Source organism: Rhinoderma darwinii, chromosome 4 (genome assembly GCF_050947455.1).
Source record: "Rhinoderma darwinii isolate aRhiDar2 chromosome 4, aRhiDar2.hap1, whole genome shotgun sequence".
Classification (NCBI taxonomy): domain Eukaryota; kingdom Metazoa; phylum Chordata; class Amphibia; order Anura; family Rhinodermatidae; genus Rhinoderma; species Rhinoderma darwinii.
The window spans coordinates 347,059,606-347,079,929 of record NC_134690.1 but is presented as its reverse complement, the minus strand read 5'-3'; the positions used below and the strand labels follow the sequence as shown (position 1 = coordinate 347,079,929).

At 41.5% G+C, this 20,324-nt stretch overlaps 1 protein-coding gene across 1 annotated transcript in view; it reads left to right on the top strand.

The window, feature by feature from the left end:
* SMYD3 (SET and MYND domain containing 3) overlaps nucleotides 1–17,445 on the top strand; it is a 655,697-nt gene extending 638,252 nt beyond the window's left edge. The window contains exons 11-12 of the mRNA XM_075862906.1: nucleotides 4,910–5,018; nucleotides 17,194–17,445. Of these exons, the coding sequence (XP_075719021.1) occupies nucleotides 4,910–5,018; nucleotides 17,194–17,295 (211 nt within the window). The 3' untranslated portion in view covers nucleotides 17,296–17,445. The remainder of the gene's footprint in view (nucleotides 1–4,909; nucleotides 5,019–17,193) is intronic.
* Nucleotides 17,446–20,324: the final 2,879 nt, after the last annotated feature.

The following is a 20,324-nucleotide window of genomic DNA, read 5'->3' as shown; positions in this document are numbered from 1 at the left end:
CTGTAAGCATCTCTTTCCATATAATCTAATTTCCTCTTCCCCTAACCCCTAAGCAATCATGCCTTTCCTCCAGGTTATATGGATAGCTTTTTCCTGTATCTGGCACTCACAGGGTACCCCCCGGGCATTTTTTTTCTATTGGCCGTTGGTTGAATAATTCCAACCTTGATGCCCTCTTGAACCTCCCTCCTTTAAACATATGGTGAAAGATGCAATTATCAATTTTTTTTGCTTCCCTTCCCATAAGGACTTTGCCCGAACCAAGACACCTTTTGAGACCATGTGCTCCTTTCAGGGCCATTGTAAACACATTTACTCAGCTACTTTCGCCTGATTTTATTTCCAGATGATCATGACCCTCCATTTGTGTCCAAATTGGAAGCTGACCTTCAGACGTCATTCTCTTCCGTGAAAAGAAAGTCCTACGTCGCCAGCAGATACCAAGAGGCTATACAGGCTCCTTTCTCGTTGGTATTAAGTACCTGAGAGACTACATTCAATCTACCCTGCGTCTCCTCCTATGTGCTGGCACTGCGGATCTGCCATAGGCACATTCTTACACATATTCTGGTTCTATCAAACCCTACAGGAATTCTGATTAGGAGTTTTTCAGCATATTATTCTAAATTACTGTACTAGCCTGGACTTTCCTTTAAAAGCCAATTTCCTTTTACACATCAATGACCCCTCACAGATGCTACAACCGTTTTGTCCTCTGTCAACTGTACAATGCGGATCGGTCCTACATTCCAGCTCTCTTAAAAAATACCTCTCCACCAACTGTTATTTAGTGGGTGCGTAAAGTTATAGACATCATGAGGCTGGAGGTGCTCACTACTTCACTGCACAACTCGAGGGACTCCTTCAACACCTCCTGGTCCCCTCGTATCTATTTCAGACCTCAGATGTATATAACTCAATGTTGACACCCGATACGACTTCTCCTATATAGTCCTTTATATAAATAAACCCACTCCTCTCCCTGTCCCCTTTTCTTCCTTTTTCCGTTTGTTCTTTTCTTCTCACGGTTGGAGCTGTGATCATTTTCTAGCTTTCAAGAACAGGCCAACCTAGGCTTTGTCATTAGCGCTTATTATGTAACAATGTCCAATGCACTTTATACAGATATACTGTATATCTCTTCTAGACCGAGGCAATACTCTGACCAAGAGTGTGTTTAGTTTATGTGTCACCGACTAATTTATGACGGCATTGTTCGATGTGAACGTAAGTGTGAACGTAGCCTAAGAAACTGCAGATTTCATTTAAACTAGTTGAGAATTTTTCCTTACTACATTTGAGTGATATGAATGGCTAAACAGGTTGTTAACATTTACATTGTGATCTTGTAATCGAAAATTTTAAATCTAAAGAAAGTGAATGTATATCAATAACCCACTCACATTTCTCTTATGTCTAGTGTAATATTTCACAGGTTCTTACAGTTATAGATCTCTCTATCTTACTACTTTTCACATGAAGCAATCTTTCATTTTAATTTTCAGATGAGCTGATTCATATTTATTACAATCTGCTTATTCTATCTTCCACTTCATTGTTTCATAACAACTTATTATTTTGCAATTTCTATGGTTCACTATGCATGAGCATCAGCGCAAAAATTGCATACAATGAGAAGCACTGAAGCTTGATACTGTCATTATGAGTGTATTATATATCCCTGTATATGCAGAGGGACGATAGATGATAGATAGATAGATAGATAGATAGATAGATAGATAGATAGATAGATAGATAGATAGATAGATAGATAGATAGATAGATAGATAGATAGATAGATAGATAGAATAAGAAAATAGACAGAACTAAAACAAATAGGTGTAAAAAAGTTTGGACTTTATAACTCCTTGTGCAACATTTTAGTCCTTGTTCCCAGGACCTTTCTCAAGCTTATAATATTTCCATTATTCATCAAAAGATAGAATGATTTGATATAAAGATATTTTATTTCCTTACTGTTATATAATGCCAAATTATTTACATCAGTCTCTGTCCTCAATGGGGTAACAGTCTAGTTCCCTCTCTGACACACACACACACACACACACATACACACACACACACACATACACACACACATACACACACACACACACACACACACACACACACACACACACACAGACATTAGGGCCAATTTCATAGGAAGCTATATCAGTCAGTATGTTTTTGGAGGGTGGGAGAAAACTGGAAATACAATATTAATATTTTAATATTAAAATATGAATTACTTGATGCAGAGATACAAGGCTTCTCACGGCCTGCCTCCTCATTACATAATATGCATCCTGTCCTCTATATAAATAAGTGCCCCCAGTGCTAGATTTTACAGGATCTAGAGAAACCAGGCAGGAAGAACGAGATATCTCTACATTGCAGGACCCCTGATAAGTATGGTTTTACAGACTCAGAGATTAATGGTATACCAGGCAAAAACTGAATTTTACATTTTCACGTTGAATCTTAGTTTAAGCTGACATTGGTCTATTTCGGAGGTAACGACAGCCCGTTGATCGGTGCTTGTTTGCTCCTTTCACAAGGAGCTATGATCAGGATTGTGTGGGGACAAGAGATCTTTACTACAATCGTTCCTTCCCCATTCAGCTACAAGCGTGTCGGCGGATCACAGTGTGAGCAGTGAAGGAACTGAAGGGGAAGCAGCGCTCGTACGATTCCTGCAGCCCCTTCAAAACAGCTGATCGTCAGGGTGCCGGAAGTCGGACCCTGCCCGATCAGCTATTGATGGCCCATCCTAAGGATAGGCCGATGTTTTTGAGACTAGACCATTGAGTTGGATTGAAACGTTGCTGGGGTGAATAACACACACCACTTTTTTATTCACATATTGGAGTGTTGCCAATTGTCTGAAAGGATTGAGTTGCACCCGACCACAGAGGCAGTGCTGCTTTCTGACGGTAATGAGGAAGAATTGTAACACAGATGTGTATGGCTGCCTACAGCTGCAGACAGGGACGTTCATTAAACAATGTTTATATGAGATATACTGTACAGTTTACACCTGCTCTTATTTACAGGAAACTGCTCATGGAGAAAAGTCTAAGAATAGCTTTATATTCCTGAAATACTACTTTGGTGGTGTTTTTTTTTGCTTGGTGATCCTTAGTTACCCATAGATAGTATACTATTTTTGAACCTTTGTATATGGATTTAACCAAGGTCTGCATGTATTTTGGGGACTCCTATTAAAGAAACAACATGATATGATATTGATGGGGAATACAGATACTAGATCCTGTGGAGCATTCATCCTGTCTTATTAAGAGTGTCTTATTTAAAGATACAACAAACAAAATACAATAGAAAATAATAGAAAAACAAAATAGAATCTACTAAATAAGGGATACTTTATCCCAAGTATATAAATGGCGTTGCGATATTCTATTTGCTGGCTGACTACATTTATTTAGTGGGTTCTAATTGGTCAATATAATAGGCCAACATGAACCATGGCTTGCGATATTGCGGTCTTCTTTGTAGCTGCATTGCAGTTAGGCTCTGTTAGGTTCATAATGTATACAGAGAGTTGCTAACAGACTGGAGCCCTGTTCTATCAAAAATCAATGACTAACATGAAGACAAAAACAATTTACACAGCATAAATTACATAAACATCTTCTCCATATTCCTAAGAAAATAAAATGAAAAGTGATAATACTTGAAACTGGAGCGAAAATAGCCCTATCCAAATAACATGATATGGAAGTGAATTAACATACAATCTCCAACATGTAATAAACAAATTAACACTGTTTCCATAATAATATATTCATATATTATTATTATTTGTATTATATACAGACATATCCCATTTACTGCTGACCCATTTTTTTTAATATTTTTTTTATATATTTCGGAATATTTGCAATTGATTGCCCATAGGTACAATTTTTTTTTTATTTTTTTTTTACTATTAACATTTAGGGCATGTTTACACGGCCGTAAACGCCCCAAAAAACGGCTGTAAATACGGAAGCTGAACGCCTCCAAACATCTGCTCATTAATTTCAATGGGAAAAACTGCATTTCATTTCCGATGGGGCATTTTTTTACACAGCTGTTTGAAAAAAATGCCCCCGTGAAAAGAAGTGCATGTCACTTCTTGAGCCATTTTTGGAGCCGTTTTTCATTGGGTCAATAGAAAAACAGCTCCAAAAATGGCCTCAAAAAGTGCTTTATGCTTAAAAAAACGGCTGAAAATCAGGCTGTTTTCCATATTTTACAGCCGTTATTTGTTTAGCTTGTGAACATACCCTTATCATCTATCCACAGGGTGTCTGAGACCACCACCAATAAAACAGGAGGCCCCAAGTACAGGTCTTTCATTTACACCTTTCCAATCCCTTGGAATTCACTCCTAGCTTTTTTTGGCTTTTAAAAAAACAAACAAAACATAATACCAAAACTGCACTGTGTGAACGAGGCGTTGTGTAGTACCTGGGGGGAGGGGAGCATATAAAATTCCTTTATTCGCTACATGATCCATTCCATGGTGCACATATCTATACTGGAGTTCTTTAGGGAAAGCACAAGTACTTGTAAACACTCGATTTTATTTCCGGTTTTGGTCTTCTGCTGTAGTGCCTGCATACATCTTGGCAGAGCGAACAGTGCTAATAAAGCAAATTACTTCTTTAATGTTTGCATATAGTTATTGGATCTTCCTATTGTGCAACAACAGCCCAAGTCCCCATCGGTGTCGACCAGGACAAAAGTAGCCTATGATCATTTATATATTTTATTGTCTATCCTAATCCGCCTGCTCTTATTAAAAAGAGTCCTGTGTAAGATTATACATGCTGTACATCTAAAAAAAATATCTTTATTAGCAAAGAAAAAAATTCTTTATTTTCTATTTATTTGTTTTCAGCTTGTACTATCCAAACTACCACCCGGTGCGGGCCGTCCAGATAATGAAAGTGGGCAAACTCCAGCTACATTTGGGCATGTTTCATGAAGCTATGACTACGCTTAAGCAGGTCAGTATAATGTTCGACTTCAATATTTAATTGCCATCATGTCCTGTTGTTTGATCTCTTAGACAGTTCATAACTGATGGTGTTGCGGTCCTTGATAATCAGCGCAAAATTTTACCTTTTGGAATGCTGCATTTTAAAGGTGTGGTTTTTTTTTATTTCTAGGTCTACCCAAATAGGTTTTTTTTTACTACTGAGACACGTAAGGCTTTTTTTTTATTTTTTTATATCATATTGAGGGTAGCAGGGAACACATGACCTCCAAATACAGATCACTAATAACAGTGATATAATGGTAACAGTGAATTAGATCATTGTTATCAGCTGTCTGTATACAGGAATGTGTAGAGAAGTCAGAGCTTGTGCGGCCTCTGCCCCGGGGAATCCCTGTGATGTCATCAAATGATGATGCAAATGCAAGTGTGACTACTGCCCTCGGGAGTACAGCGCTCAATATGAAAACCGTGTTCAGGGCATTAGTCGACAGCGAACTGATTGTTTTAGCCCAATCGAGTTCTTATGTGCAGCCTATACATTTACATCCCTTGGTTGAACTTGATGGACATATGGTTTTTTTTTTTCAATCGTATTATGTAACTATGCAACCTAATGGTATCGGGCTGCTTTTATAGCCCTTTAATCTACAAGGAGTTGAAGGGAAGGGGTTAAACAAAAAAACTTGAGGAAAAATATAATAATTTAGATAATATACGATTTTGTAAACATTAAAGGGGTTGTCCAGTTTGGAGGCTGTTTTTTATACTAATAACCTATCCACGGGATAGGTCATCATTATATTATGGTGGGGGTCAGACACCCGGACCCCGCACCGGTCAGCTGTTCGGGCTACCGGAAGCTATGCAGAAAATTCCGACTACTGTATAGCAGCCATGCTGGGTTACTGCAACTCTGCTCCTTTTCACTATAAAAGCAGAGCTGCAGTACTGTAGCGCGGCCACTATACTGTGACCGAAGCCTTCTGTTTCCGGCACGACCCCTGCATGGATTCCGGCGCCCGCAGGCAGCCTGAGCAGTGGATCAGTGCGGGGTCCAGGTGTCGGACCCCAATCAATCATATACTGATAACCTATTCTGTGGATAGAAATTGGAGAAAGGAACTGCAGCACTCAGGATTATCCAACGAAAGTGTATTTTATTATATAAAACGAGTTGCAAGTGTTTTTATGCTTGGTGAATAAAATACACTTTTGTTGGATAATCCTGAGTGCTGCAGTTCCTCTCTCCAATTTGTATACATTTGCTTCCCTTGGACCTGGGGCTCTTTTTGCTGCATGCACCCCCCATGATTGGGGAGGTGTCCTTTCTTGCTGATGAAAATTGACCTGGTTGTGCTGCTGATCTCCTACATATCTCCTGTGGATAGGTCATCAGTATAAAAAAAAAAAAGCCCCCAACCTGGACAACCCCTTAAAGGAACAGTGTTACCACATAAAAAATTTTAATATGTTAAAGATGTTAGTGCTTTATTAAAAACGTTTGGATTAATTTGTGTGTTTGTGTGTTACTTTTTCTTATTTTTACACTTTTTCTTCCCTATGGGGGCTGCCATTTTTTTTTCCATTTCTGTATGTGTCGATTAACGACACATACAGACATGGAATACGGCAGCTCCAGTCCCATAGAGACTGCGAACGGGGCCCGTTCCATCCACTAACATTGTACGCCGCTGTGTGGGAACGGCGCATGCGCCGCTCCCACACAGTTCAATTTGAAATGCGCGCGGTCCGGCGCCATTTTCCTGTGGACCGGAAGTCGCGGCCGGACAGTAAGATTACTACTTCCGGTCGCGGCTTCCGGACTTGTGCACATGGAGCAGCGGCAGCAGACGGAGCGGATGGACCGGAGGGAGCAGCGGCGACTGGAGCAGGTAAGGGATTTCTATGTATGTTTGTGTTCAGTGTGTGTTTACTACTGTATGTAAACCTTCTACACTGTGTGTTAGCTCAAAAAATGGCGACACACAGTGTAGGAGGTTAGACCGTTCAAACCCCTCGTTTCTCCCGGCACTAGCCAGGATAAAGGAGGGGGGATTCTGTGAGCTCACTAGAGCGAGGGCTTTTTACCCAATTTTGCAGCATAAAGCAATGTGGTTGCTTTACCACATGCAATGCTGCAATTTTGGGAATGGCTCCATCTAGTGACAAGTGCTGGGAAATATTATAAATTAGAATCCAATTGAATCCAATTTATAATATTTCCTGACTCGTGAAAAAAAAAAAAAATTAGAACAATGTTTAATCACCTATACACTAATTGTTTAACTAAAAAAAAAAAAAATCATGTTTTGCTGGCAACACATTCCCTTTAATTGAAACACTGTAAGGACTAGTCCACACATGGTGTAAATTCTGCGGATTTTCCACAACGTATTTAGTTGCGGAAAAATCTGCAGCACATTACAGTAGCAGAGGAGTGGACGAGATTTCAAGAAATCTCATCCAAACGCTGCATACCTGATATGCGGAGATTCCGCACACAGATTGACCTGTGGTGCATTTTTTTTAAGCCACAGCATGTCAATTGGGTTTGCGGAATCGTCGCTATTTTGTTGCGGGTTTTCCCCATTGAATTCAATGGGGATCTAAAACCTGCAACAAACACTCAAGTGTTGCGACTTTTGCAGCAGAATCGCAAGAGATTACGCTGCAAAAATCGCAACTTAGAAAAATTAAAAAAACCTTATACTTAGGACTAATTTACACAAGCGTGCGCAAAAGTCACATAACAGCTCCATGTGTCATCAGCGTATGATGCGCGGCTGCATGATTTTCGCGCAGCCGCCATCATTATGACACTCTGTTTGGATGTTTGTAAACAGAAAAGCACGTTGTGCTTTTCTGTTTTCATTCATCCTTTTCAAAGCTGTTGCGCGAATCACGCAGTTCGCACGGAAGTGCTTCCGTGTGGCATGCGTGGTTTTCATGCACCCATTGACTTCAATGGGTGCGTGATGCGCGAACAGCGCACAAAGATAGGACATGTCGTGAGTTTTTTTCAGCGGACTCACGCTGAGCAAAACTCACGGACTGTCTGCATGCCCCCATAGACTAATATAGTGAAAAGCACGCGCGTCGCACGCACGTATATCACGCTCGTGTAAACGAGGCCTTAGGCCTTATTCAGACGAACGTGGGGAAACTTGGACATGAAAAACTGCTGTTTTTTACGTCCACGTCGCCCCCGAGCGGGTCCCATTTTCACAGATCCGTGAAAACAGAAGAAAATAGGACATATTTTATTTTTCAACGAACCCTTCACACGGTCCATTGAAACAACGGCCGTGTGAACAGCCCCATTGAAATACATGTGTCCGTGTGACGGCTGAAAAAGCCCTTTTTCGCGTCCGAGTTGCCCCACGTTTGTCTGAATAAGGCCGTACCTCTGACGTTCCTCAGGCCGGCCTCCTGGGATGATGTTTTATCCCATGTGACCGCCGCTGCAGCCAATCACAGGCTGTAGTGGCGGTCACATGTTATTCTGCAGCTTGTCAATTGTATTTGCGTAAACGCTGCTTATTTAGCATTTGATTTACACATTGAATTGAATGGGGGTAAAACCTGCAACAAATAGCAGTTGTTGCATTTTTTGCAGCGGGTTCACAGTGATTCCGCTGCAAAAAACACAACTCAGAAAAAAAAAAAAAATCTTATACTTACCCAGGAGTCTGTGTTTCTTCTTCCAGGCCAGCCTCCTGGGATTTTGTTTTATCCCATGTGACCGCTGCAGTCAATCACAGGCTGCAGCGGTCTCCTGGGATAATGTTTTAGCAGGCCGGCTAAGTGCTGCAGTTTTCCGCAGCAGACATTGGGGTGCGAAAAACTGCACCACAGTTTGGTGCGGTTTTTCGCCCGGAATTCCCTGCAGGGCACGGAGCGGATACGCTGGGTGCTTTTACGCAGCGTATCCGCCCCGTGTGAACTCAGCCTAATAGTATCCATTAATGTTATTAAAGAAAAAAGCACAAGTATCTCCTGCCAAGAAAATACACTATAAACAAGTTTTGGAAACCTGGCCAAAGCATCTACAGAGAAATACTAACATTGTTCCTTAAGGAAAACAACAAGGAATTCTCATTTTTACTTAATTAACACTAAAATACCAAACAATGGTCTTTCTGGAGACAAAGCTGAGGAGCTCTTGGTCACTGTCTCGCATATAATTGCACATTGTGTACAGAAGAAACTTGCCCTTCAGCACTTTTGAGAATTCAGACTTTGCAGGATCAGCATCCTTTGAATATCCCAGATGCCATTACTATGGCATCTCTGCACATAACTTGTAACATCTGTAGTTTTGAAAAGAGCTACAACTTGTTTATTCACTAGTACACCAATAATTAGAGGACGAAATGTCTCACACATCATATTTGCCCATTATAGCGCCTCACCATACTGATCCTAAGCAGCAGTGAATTCTGGGTAATTACACTTGGTAATTGTGTCTATTTCTCCCAGAAATTTAATAAGCAGAGAAAACTATTTCAATTACTTTTAGGTGTCCTAATAGTGGTTAAAAGATGACAGTAATTCTAATGACCACAGAAAAGACTCGGCTTTGGCAATTACCACAAGACATTTGTGAGAATTTATATCTGAAGAAGACTTCTGTGTCTCCCTTAAAACTGGTCTATATATACAAAACATAAAACTTCATTAAAAAGAAAATAAATATTTGCTTACTATTATCTTCTTGTTCAAAGTTACAGGATCTTAAAATCTTCAGTTACTACAGGTATCCTCAGCCAGGATTTTTATGTTTCCTACCTCTTTGCTGGTTGGGATCTACCGCTGTAGTTTTTGTTTTTCTCAATAGCAATGATACAATGTAACGACCAAAAGGGTTGTGGATCCACTGGGCTACTCCGCCAGATTGGCTTAGGGCCACGTGTGAAGCCTTGTTCACATGGCGCTAAAAAAAAACAACGCGTAAACTTGTCAAAAACACTAGCGTTTTTGTATAGCCCTTTTTAAAAGACTGGCATTTTTTATGCATTTTTGTTGCATTTTTGTGCGCTTCTATGGCGCTTTTTTGGCACGTAATTAGGACTTCCATTGACTATGGGAATTAGGTGCATTTTTGGTGCGTTTTACGTGCCAAATAATTGACCTGACGCTTCTTGTTTTTTACACAACGCGTTTTTTAAACATGCACGTGTAAGAAAATCCGTCATATGCACTAACAAGGCGCTTTCCCATTGATGTCAATGGGAAGCTTAAATCATGCATTTTTTATGTGTTTTTGGCACATTTGCTCCGATTACGCACCGTGTGAACAGGGCCTAAGGGCTTTGTCTAAGCAGCCTCCGTGGTCTTCACGCTTAACAACTATTCAGGGATCTGGTCTTTGCTGCAGAGAGACTGCCAGGTCGCTACCTCTTCAAGTAGCTGCTGGCCAGACAGGTGCCAGACAGGCACAGGTAGATGGACAGTGGAACACAGACAGGTAGGTGGCAGATGGATAAAGGCAGGTAGCAGGCAGGTAGCAGGTAACTGGACACAGGCAGTCAGGAGATACTGAATACAGACTGGTGCTGAACTACTGGATGCAGGCTAGTTCCGGACTATTGGATGCAGACTGGTAGCGGATCACTGGATACAGACTGGTAGTGGATCACTGGATACAGACTGGGAATGAACATCTGGATACAGACTGATAACTGAAAGCGATAGCGAACAGGATCAGGTGCAAACAGGAACCTTTGCAGGACAGCCCTAAGTTGTTACAAAATTGCCCTGGCACCTGGGAGATGGTGAAGGTGCCTTAAATAGTCCTGGGCAGCAGCAGGGGTCATTGGGTAATTTTTTGAATTTCGCGTGAGCTGACCCTTTAAGAGGCGGCCAGCGCGTGCGCACTAATAACAGTGCGGCCGGGAGCAGAAGACACATGAAGATGCCGGTAGCCTGGATGAAGAACAGGCTGTCGGACAAGGTATCAGACCCAGCGGTGGGGACCGCCGGCAGGAGCGGGTACCCGCCACCGGCGTTACAAATTAGATGGCAAGAACATCAGGCTTATACCCAGATCAGCCATAAAAGTAAAACCAACTGCCTAATATTGTGTATGTCCCCCTCGTGCCATTAAACAGCTCTGACCCATCGAGGCATGGAGTCCACAAGACTTCTGAAGGTGTCCTATGGAATCTATCACCAAGATTCTTTAAAGAGGCTCTGTCACCAGATTTTGCAACCCCTATCTGCTATTGCAGCAGATAGGCGCTGCAATGTAGATTACAGTAACGTTTTTATTTTTAAAAAGCGAGCATTTTTGGCCAAGTTATGGCCATTTTTGTATTTATGCAAATGAGGCTTGCAAAAGTGCAACTGGGCGTGTTGAAAAGTAAAAGTACAACTGGGCGTGTATTATGTGCGTACATCGGGGCGTTTTTACTTCTTTTACTAGCTGGGCGTTCTGATGAGAAGTATCATCCACTTCTCTTCAGAACGCCCAGCTTCTGGCAGTGCAGATCTATGACATTACTCACAGGTCCTGCATCGTGTCGGCCACATCGGCACCAGAGGCTACAGTTGATTCTGCAGCAGCATCAGCGTTTGCAGGTAAGTAGCTACATCGATTTACCTGCAAACGCCGATGCTGCTGCAGAATCATCTGTAGCCTCTGGTGCCGATGTGTCCTCGCTCGTCTGACACGATGCAGGACCTCGAGAACACGGCTGTGTCTGCACTGCCAGAAGCTGGGCGTTCTGAAGAGAAGTGGATGATACTTCTCGTCAGAACGCCCAGCTAGTAAAAGCAGTAAAAACGCCCCGATGTACGCACATAATACACGCCCAGTTGTACTTTTACTTTTCAACACGCCCAGTTGTACTTTTACTTTTCAACACGCCCAGTTGTACTTTTGCAAGCCTCATTTGCATAAATACAAAAATGGTCATAACTTGGCCAAAAATGCTCGTTTTTTAAAAAATAAAAACGTTACTGTAATCTACATTGCAGCACCTATCTGCTGCAATAGCAGATAGGGGTTGCAAAATCTGGTGACAGAGCCTCTTTAAGTTCTATTAGTTGCAGGGTGGGGCCTCCATGCATAGGATTTGTTTTTCCAGCACATCCCACAGTTGCTCGATAGGATTGAGATCCGAGGAATTTGGAGGCCAAGTCAACATCTTGAACTCTTTGTCATATTTCTTAAACCATTCCTGAACAATTTTACAGTGTGGCCGGAAGCATTATTCTGCTGAAAGAGGCCACTGCCATTAGGGATTACCGTTGCCATGAAGGGGTGCTACGTGTCATAGTAACATCCACATGAATGCCAGAACCAAAACTTTCACAGCAAAACATTGTTTAGAGCTTCACACTGCCTCCGCCGACTTGCATCCTTCTCATAGTACATACAGATGTAGACATCTTTAACTTGACTCAGATAACTTGCTGCAGCGTGATATCACACAACACAAGCCATTGAAAAGTCATTGAAAAAGTCAAGATAAGAGATCTAGCCATTGTTTATTTAATGCGTTAAAAGTCAAGGTAAAGACGGCTACATCTGTACTGGCGCCATTTCTTCACATGATGTAATAGAAAATTTGATTAATCTAACCAGGCCCCTTATTTTATTGCTCCATGGGCCAGTTCTGATACTCACGTGCCCAATGTAGGTGCTTTCAACGCTGTACAGGGTCAGCATGGGCACTTTGACTGGTCTGCGGCTATGCAGCCCCAAACGCAACAGGCTGCAGTTCACTGTGTGTTCTGACACCTTTCTATCATAGCCAGTATTAACTTTTTTAGCAACTTGTTCTACAGTAGCTCTTCTGTGAAATCTGACCAGACGGGCTAGCCTTCACTCCCCACGCACATCAATTGAGCCTTTGGCGCCCATGACCTTGTCTCCGATTCACCTGTTGTCCTTTTTTGGACCACTCCTTCATTGTTCTTCACTTCAACTTTCAGTGGTTTTAATGTTATGGCTGATTGGTATGTAGTGGTTATGTATTACTTGGTTGTCACAGTGATAAAGTTGATATCAGGCAATAGATCAGATGGTAGAACAATGCACAGGTAGCCTGTAAGGAGACTCTTTATTATGGAGCCATAGATACTTTATGTGTCACTGTAATGGTCCCTACACACAGCACAATGCACCTGGGCACGCAACTCATCAAGATAAACAAGTATCCCACAGCTCCCCATGTACCTCCAGTGACCCCCAGACTGCCGCTCATGCGCCTGTCTCGAGGCTTCTCCCCATGTACCCCCTCCTCACACACACTGCTCCAATGTACCCCCCTCCTCACATACACTGCTCCCATGTATCCCCCTCCTCACATACACTGCTCCCATGTACCCCCTCCTCACATACACTGCTCTCCATGTACACCCCATTCCTCACACACTGCTCCCCATGTATCCCCCTCCTCACATACACTGCTCCCATGTACCCCCCTAATCACATACACTGCTCTCCATGTACACTCTCCTCACATACACTGCTCCCATGTACCCCCTCCTCACATACACTGCTCTCCATGTACACCCCATTCCTCACACACTGCTCCCCATGTATCCCCCTCCTCACATACACTGCTCCCATGTACCCCCCTAATCACATACACTGCTCTCCATGTACACTCTCCTCACATGCACTGCTCCCATATACCCCCCTACTCACATACACTGCTCCCATGTATAAAAGTATAAAAAAAGTATAAAAAAGTATAACAGTGGTGGTAACAGTGATATTGTGCCGGAGGAAGACGCAAAGTGTAACAGGTAGGAGCCAGGTTGTTAATGGTGTTTTTATTGTGCAAAATTCTGGTGTAAAATAAGAGATATGTGATTTAAAGAGGCTCTGTCACCAGATTTTGCAACCCCTATCTGCTATTGCAGCAGATCGGCGCTGCAATGTAGATTACAGTAACATTTTTATTTTTAAAAAACGAGCATTTTTGGCCAAGTTATGACCATTTTTGTAGTTATGCAAATGAGGCTTGCAAAAGTCCAAGTGGGCGTGTTTAAAAGTAAAAGTCCAAGTGGGCGTGTATTATGTGCGTACATCGGGGCGTTTTTAATACTTTTACTAGCTGGGCGCTCTGATGAGAAGTATCATCCACTTCTCTTCAGAACGCCCAGCTTCTGCCAGATCACGCTGTGACGTCACTCACAGGTCCTGCATCGTGTCAGACGAGCGAGGACACATCGGCACCAGAGGCTACAGATGATTCTGCAGCAGCATCAGCGTTAGCAGGTAAGTCGATGTAGCTACTTACCTGCTGATGCTGCTGCAGAATCATCTGTAGCCTCTGGTGCCGATGTGTCCTCGCTCGTCTGACACGATGCAGGACCTGGGGAAGTGACGTCACAGCGTGATCTCTCGAGAACACGGCTGTGTCTGCACTGCCAGAAGCTGGGCGTTCTGAAGAGAAGAGGATGATACTTCTCATCAGAGCGCCCAGCTAGTAAAAGTATTAAAAACGCCCCGATGTACGCACATAATACACGCCCACTTGGACTTTTACTTTTAAACACACCCACTTGGACTTTTGCAAGCCACATTTGCATAAATACAAAAATGGTCATAACTTGGCCCAAAATGCTCGTTTTTTAAAAATAAAAACGTTACCTTAATCTACATTGCAGCGCCTATCTGCTGCAATAGCAGATAGGGGTTGCAAAATCTGGTGACAGAGCCTCTTTAAGCTACAGTATATATTGTTAACCATACACCTTATAATGTAAAGTAACGTTATTATTTTTGTCTGGAGTTGGTGAAGGTCCCCAAGTTAGTAGGGGTCCCCCATATAAATTAACTGCTCCATATGCAAGACACCCTTAATCTGGCCCTGAGCTAGGTGCTTGAAAATGTCATAATTTGCAGATATTAGCGATACCTGCAACTTTCATCAATTTGCATAACCTTACGGCTTGCCATTCTTGGTGTTGCAATTTCAATGTTGAGTAGTGTATTATACCAACTAGATATATTCCTGGCAATCTCATCTGAAAACAAAGCAATACATGTCAAGTGTGTTATGTGCTGACAAAGAACAATACACCTATTTGATGTTCTGTCTGGATTTTATTATAAAATGTCTCAGAAACCTGGAGGAATAGCTAAAACGAGCGCTCATTAATAAGAGTATAACAGCACCAGTGTCTCATTTAGTTCACAATTCCATTTTCCTGTAACAGACCTTGTGCCTATTCCACTGCATGTTCTCATTATGCAGAAAACTGCGCAAAGTCATTTGCCGTGTGAGTCACATCAGAACTCATTCATTTTAATCAGTCTGGGATGAAATACAAAGTACCAAAAGAGCTGTCTTCTGCTTTCTACCATATGTGTATAGTGCAGTTATAGCTAATCTTTTTTTGTTATCACGATCCAACATTGTGGTAATCAATCTGCATACTTTTATGTGCTTTTGTGATTTTAGGCAGCCAGTTTCCCATTTCAGTATGGATAGGAGAAAAGGTGATTTTTCGCTTTCATTTGTATTCACAAAGGAAAATTTATTTTCAATCTTTTTTTCATTCCTTCTAATCTGGGGGTTTGATAGATATGTGGATGACATCAGGGCACTATTATAATGCAAAAATACCATACTAATTTATGAATATTTAGGTTACTTAGGCGATTGAGAACTTCAGAGATTTGTGTGTGGCCCCACTGAGATTTCATGTAGTCAAAACACATTAAAAAAGAATGTTTTACATTTACTAGACATAAAATAAAGACGGGAATGTACAGGTCCTTCCCAATTAATTAGAATATCATCAAAAAGTTAATTTATTTTAGTAATTCAATTAAAAAAGTGAAACTCCTATATTATATAGATTCATTACACACAGAGTGATCTATTTCCAGCATTTGAAGATTATGGCTAACCGTTAATGAAAACCCAAAATGTAGTCTCTCAGAAAATGTGAATATTTGGTAAAAGTTGAAGATTGTAGACTCCTGGTGTCACACTCTAATCAGCTAATCAACACAAAACACCTGCAAAGGTTTCCTAAGCCTTTAAATGGTCCAATAGTCAGGTTCAGTAGGCTACACAATCATGGGGAAGACTGCTGACTTGACAGTTGTCCAGAAGACCGTCATTGACACCCTCCACAAGAAGGGTAAGCCACAAAAGGACATTGCTAAAGAAGCTGGCTGTTAACAGAGTGCTGTATCCAAGCATATTAATGGAAAGTTGAGAGGAAGGAAAAAGTGTCTTAGAAAAAGGTGCACAATCAGCAGGGATAACCACAGCCTTGTAAGGATTGTCAAGAAAAGGCCATTCAAGAATCTGGGGGAGATTCACAAGGAGTGGACTGCGGCTGAAGTCAGTGCTTCAAGAGCCACCACACACAGACGTATCCAGGACATGGGCTACAACTATCTCATTCCTTGTGTCAAGCCACTCATGACCCAGAGACAACGTTAGAAGCGTCTTTCCTGGGCTAAGGAGAAAAAGGACTGGTCTGTTGCTCAGTGGTCCTAAGTACTGTTTTCAGATAAGAGTAAATTTTGCATTTCATTTGGAAATCAAGGTCCCAGAGTCCGGAGGATGAGTGGATGTATCTGGGTACATCTGACCAGGCAATATTTTTACACTGCTCAGTGATCCAATTTTTATGTCCAATTTCACTTGCAGTACAGAATGTTCCACTGCGCGCCATTCGTGCAGATTTTACCCGACTGGAACCAATCAGCTCTTCCCTATCTACGGTGACTGAAGAGTAGGCTCAATAAATATGTATACAGTATATAAGAGAGGTAAAGGATGGAACTAGGAGAGAAGCTGCTGGAGCCAGTGGATCCACTATACATTGTAGGGGGGCCAGACCTACATTGACAACAGCACACAAGTGTGGTGGGAATGAAGCTGAAAGAATATGGGAAATCTGAATTATAAGTACAGATGTAGCCATTTTTAACTTGATTCTGATAACTTGCTGCAGCGTGATATCACACAACAAAAGCCATTGAAAATTCTTTGAAAAAGTAAAGATAAGAGATCTAGCCATTGTTTATTTAATCCATTAAAAGTCAAGGTAAAGACGGCTACATCTGTATGAATGCTATGGATTGGTGGGGACGAGGAGGGGGGGGGGATTCGTAAATATCCATCTGACATTTGCTGAAACAGTAATACCTCTTTTAGTTTATTTCAATAAAGACAAATTTACTAATTCTGTTTTTTTTTCAGGCCTTTGAAATCATGAAGGTTACACATGGAAGAGACCATCTGTTGACACAGAATTTGGTGGAGCTACTAGGCGAATGTGAGATGGGAATGAAACCAACATAGAGAAAATCCCTCCTATGTCACCTTGTGCAAAAGAGTATTCTTTGTTGCTACCTTTATTACATATGTTCAGTAGTTCTAAAATGTTCTAAAAAATATATATGATCCATGGCCATTAATATGTTATAAATAAAAGTACTAAACGGTACCATATACTTTATATTTCTTACTAGTATTTTATATACAGTGAAGGAAATAAGTATTTGATCCCTTGCTGATTTTGTAAGTTTGCCCACTGTCAAAGACATGAACAGTCTAGAATTTTTAGGCTAGATTAATTTTACCAGTGAGAGATAGATTATATTTAAAAAAAAAAACAGAAAATCACATAGTAAAAATTATATATATTTATTTGCATTGTGCACAGGGAAATAAGTATTTGATCCCCTACCAACCATTAAGAGTTCAGCCTCCTCCAGACCAGTTACACGCTCCAAATCAACTTGGTGCCTGCATTAAAGACAGCTGTCTTAAATGGTCACCTGTATAAAAGACTCCTGTCCACAGACTCAATTAATCAGTCTGACTCTAACCTCTACAACATGGGCAAGACCAAAGAGCTTTCTAAGGATGTCAGGGACAAGATCATAGACCTGCACAAGGCTGGAATGGGCTACAAAACCATAAGTAAGACGCTGGGTGAGAAGGAGACAACTGTTGGTGCAATAGTAAGAAAATGGAAGACATACAAAATGACTGTCAATCAACATCGATCTGGGGCTCCATGCAAAATCTCACCTCGTGGGGTATCCTTGATCCTGAGGAAGGTGAGAGCTCAGCCGAAAACTACACGGGGGGAACTTGTTAATGATCTCAAGGCAGCTGGGACCACAGTCACCAAGAAAACCATTGGTAACACATTACGCCATAATGGATTAAAATCCTGCAGTTCCCGCAAGGCCCCCCAGCTCAAGAAAGCACATGTACAGGCCCGTTTGAAGTTTGCAAATGAACATCTGGATGATTCTGAGAGTGATTGGGAGAAGGTGCTGTGGTCAGATGAGACTAAAATTGAGCTCTTTGGCATTAACTCAACTCGCCGTGTTTGGATGAAGAGAAATGCTGCCTATGACCCAAAGAACACCATCCCCACTGTCAAGCATGGAGGTGGAAACATTATGTTTTGGGGGTGTTTCTCTGCTAAGGGCACAGGACTACTTCACCGCATCAATAGGAGAATGGATGGAGCCATGTACCGTCAAATCCTGAGTGACAACCTCCTTCCCTCCACCAGGACATTAAAAATGGCTCGTGGCTGGGTCTTCCAGCACGACAATGACCCGAAACATACAGCCAAGGCAACAAAGGAGAGGCTAAAAAAGAAGCACATTAAGGTCATGGAGTGGCCTAGCCACTCTCCAGACCTTAATCCCATCAAAAACTTATGGAGGGAGCTGAAGATCTGAGTTGCCAAGCGACAGCCTCGAAATCTTAATGATTTACAGATGATCTGCAAAGAGGAGTGGGCCAAAATTCCATCTAACATGTGTGCAAACCTCATCATCAACTACAAAAAACGTCTGACTGCTGTGCTTGCCAACAAGGGTTTTGCCACCAAGTATTAAGTCTTGTTTGCCAAAGGGATCAAATACTTATTTCTCTGTGCACAATGCAAATAAATATATATAATTTTGACAATGTGATTTTCAGTTTTTTTTTTTTTTATATATATAATATATATCTCACTGGTAAAATTAACCTAGCCTAAAAATTCTAGACTGTTCATGTCTTTGACAGTGGGCAAACTTACAAAATCAGCAAGGGATCAAATACTTATTTCCTTCACTGTATTTTAGAACAATTGTTTGCCTGTTATCATTGCCTGAGGAGGGACAGGCTAAAAACACATCTGTGATGTCTCTGGCACTAGTGGACTACCCAATTATAAAATTGGCAACCCATAACTTAGTCACTATGAGTTTCTTCCTAGGATGTGCTATTATATAATTTTTTTCATTTATTGAAATAAATTAAGTTTTTTTTTTTATCACTGGATGAGGTGCTGGATTTTACAATTGCCTTTCCTTATGGATTCTACCGTCTGCCAATGCGGATTTATGCAATCACCATCTGAATGAAGTAACACCTGATAGTATAGGAAGCACGGTGAGCGGAATATTTTTTCTTTGAGAACCCTTAACTAGACAGTGACTTTTTGATGATATTCTAATTCATTGAGAAGGACCTGTATGGGATATTAAAAAAAATAAAAAAAATTTGCCTTCGCAGTTTTAACAGTGCCATCTGAATGGCCACTTTATTAGAGACACCCCTCTTGAAGCACACAGAACGTCCCCTCGCAGAACTTATATAAGCTACCTTTTCCTTTTTCATGGGTTGAAAAGCGAGGATCAGTTTTGTGTTTTGAAAATCTCCGGGTGTGATAAACCGTTCTGATGTTGGGAAGTGTTTGCTATATTCCGGTTGGAAAGTTAGACACAACCCATTATTTGACAGATACTATAGATATATAGATAGATTACATTGAATAGACCCCAGATAAGACCCCTAAATTAATTCAGACCTTAAACCAGACCCCTAAATTAATTCAAACCTCAGACCAGAGCAAAAAGAAAAAAAATGAATACAGACCCCAAACCAGAACCCTCTATATACTCACCCAACTCACTCACAGGTTCTCTTTAGCTCTGGGCGCGACAGCACACAAGGTCCTGACACCGACACTGCATCAGTTTGTTGTGTACACCGCCACACCCGGGGCTGAAGAGGACCCGGGAGCAAGGTAAGTACGTTTTACCGGCATAAGGGTATGTTAACACGGCTTATTTTCAGGCCGAAGAATCGGAAGCAGAACGCCACCAAACATCTGCCCATTGATTTCAATGGGAAAAATGGCGTTCTGTTCCGATGGGCCACTTGTTTACGCGGCGGCCGTTTTGAAAAAGTGTAAGCATGTAAAAAGACGGCCGCGAAAAAGAAGTGCAGGTCACTTCTTGGGACATTTTTGGAGCCATTTTTCATAGACTCTATAGAAAACAGCTCCAAAAAACGGCCGTAAAAACCGCTGCAAA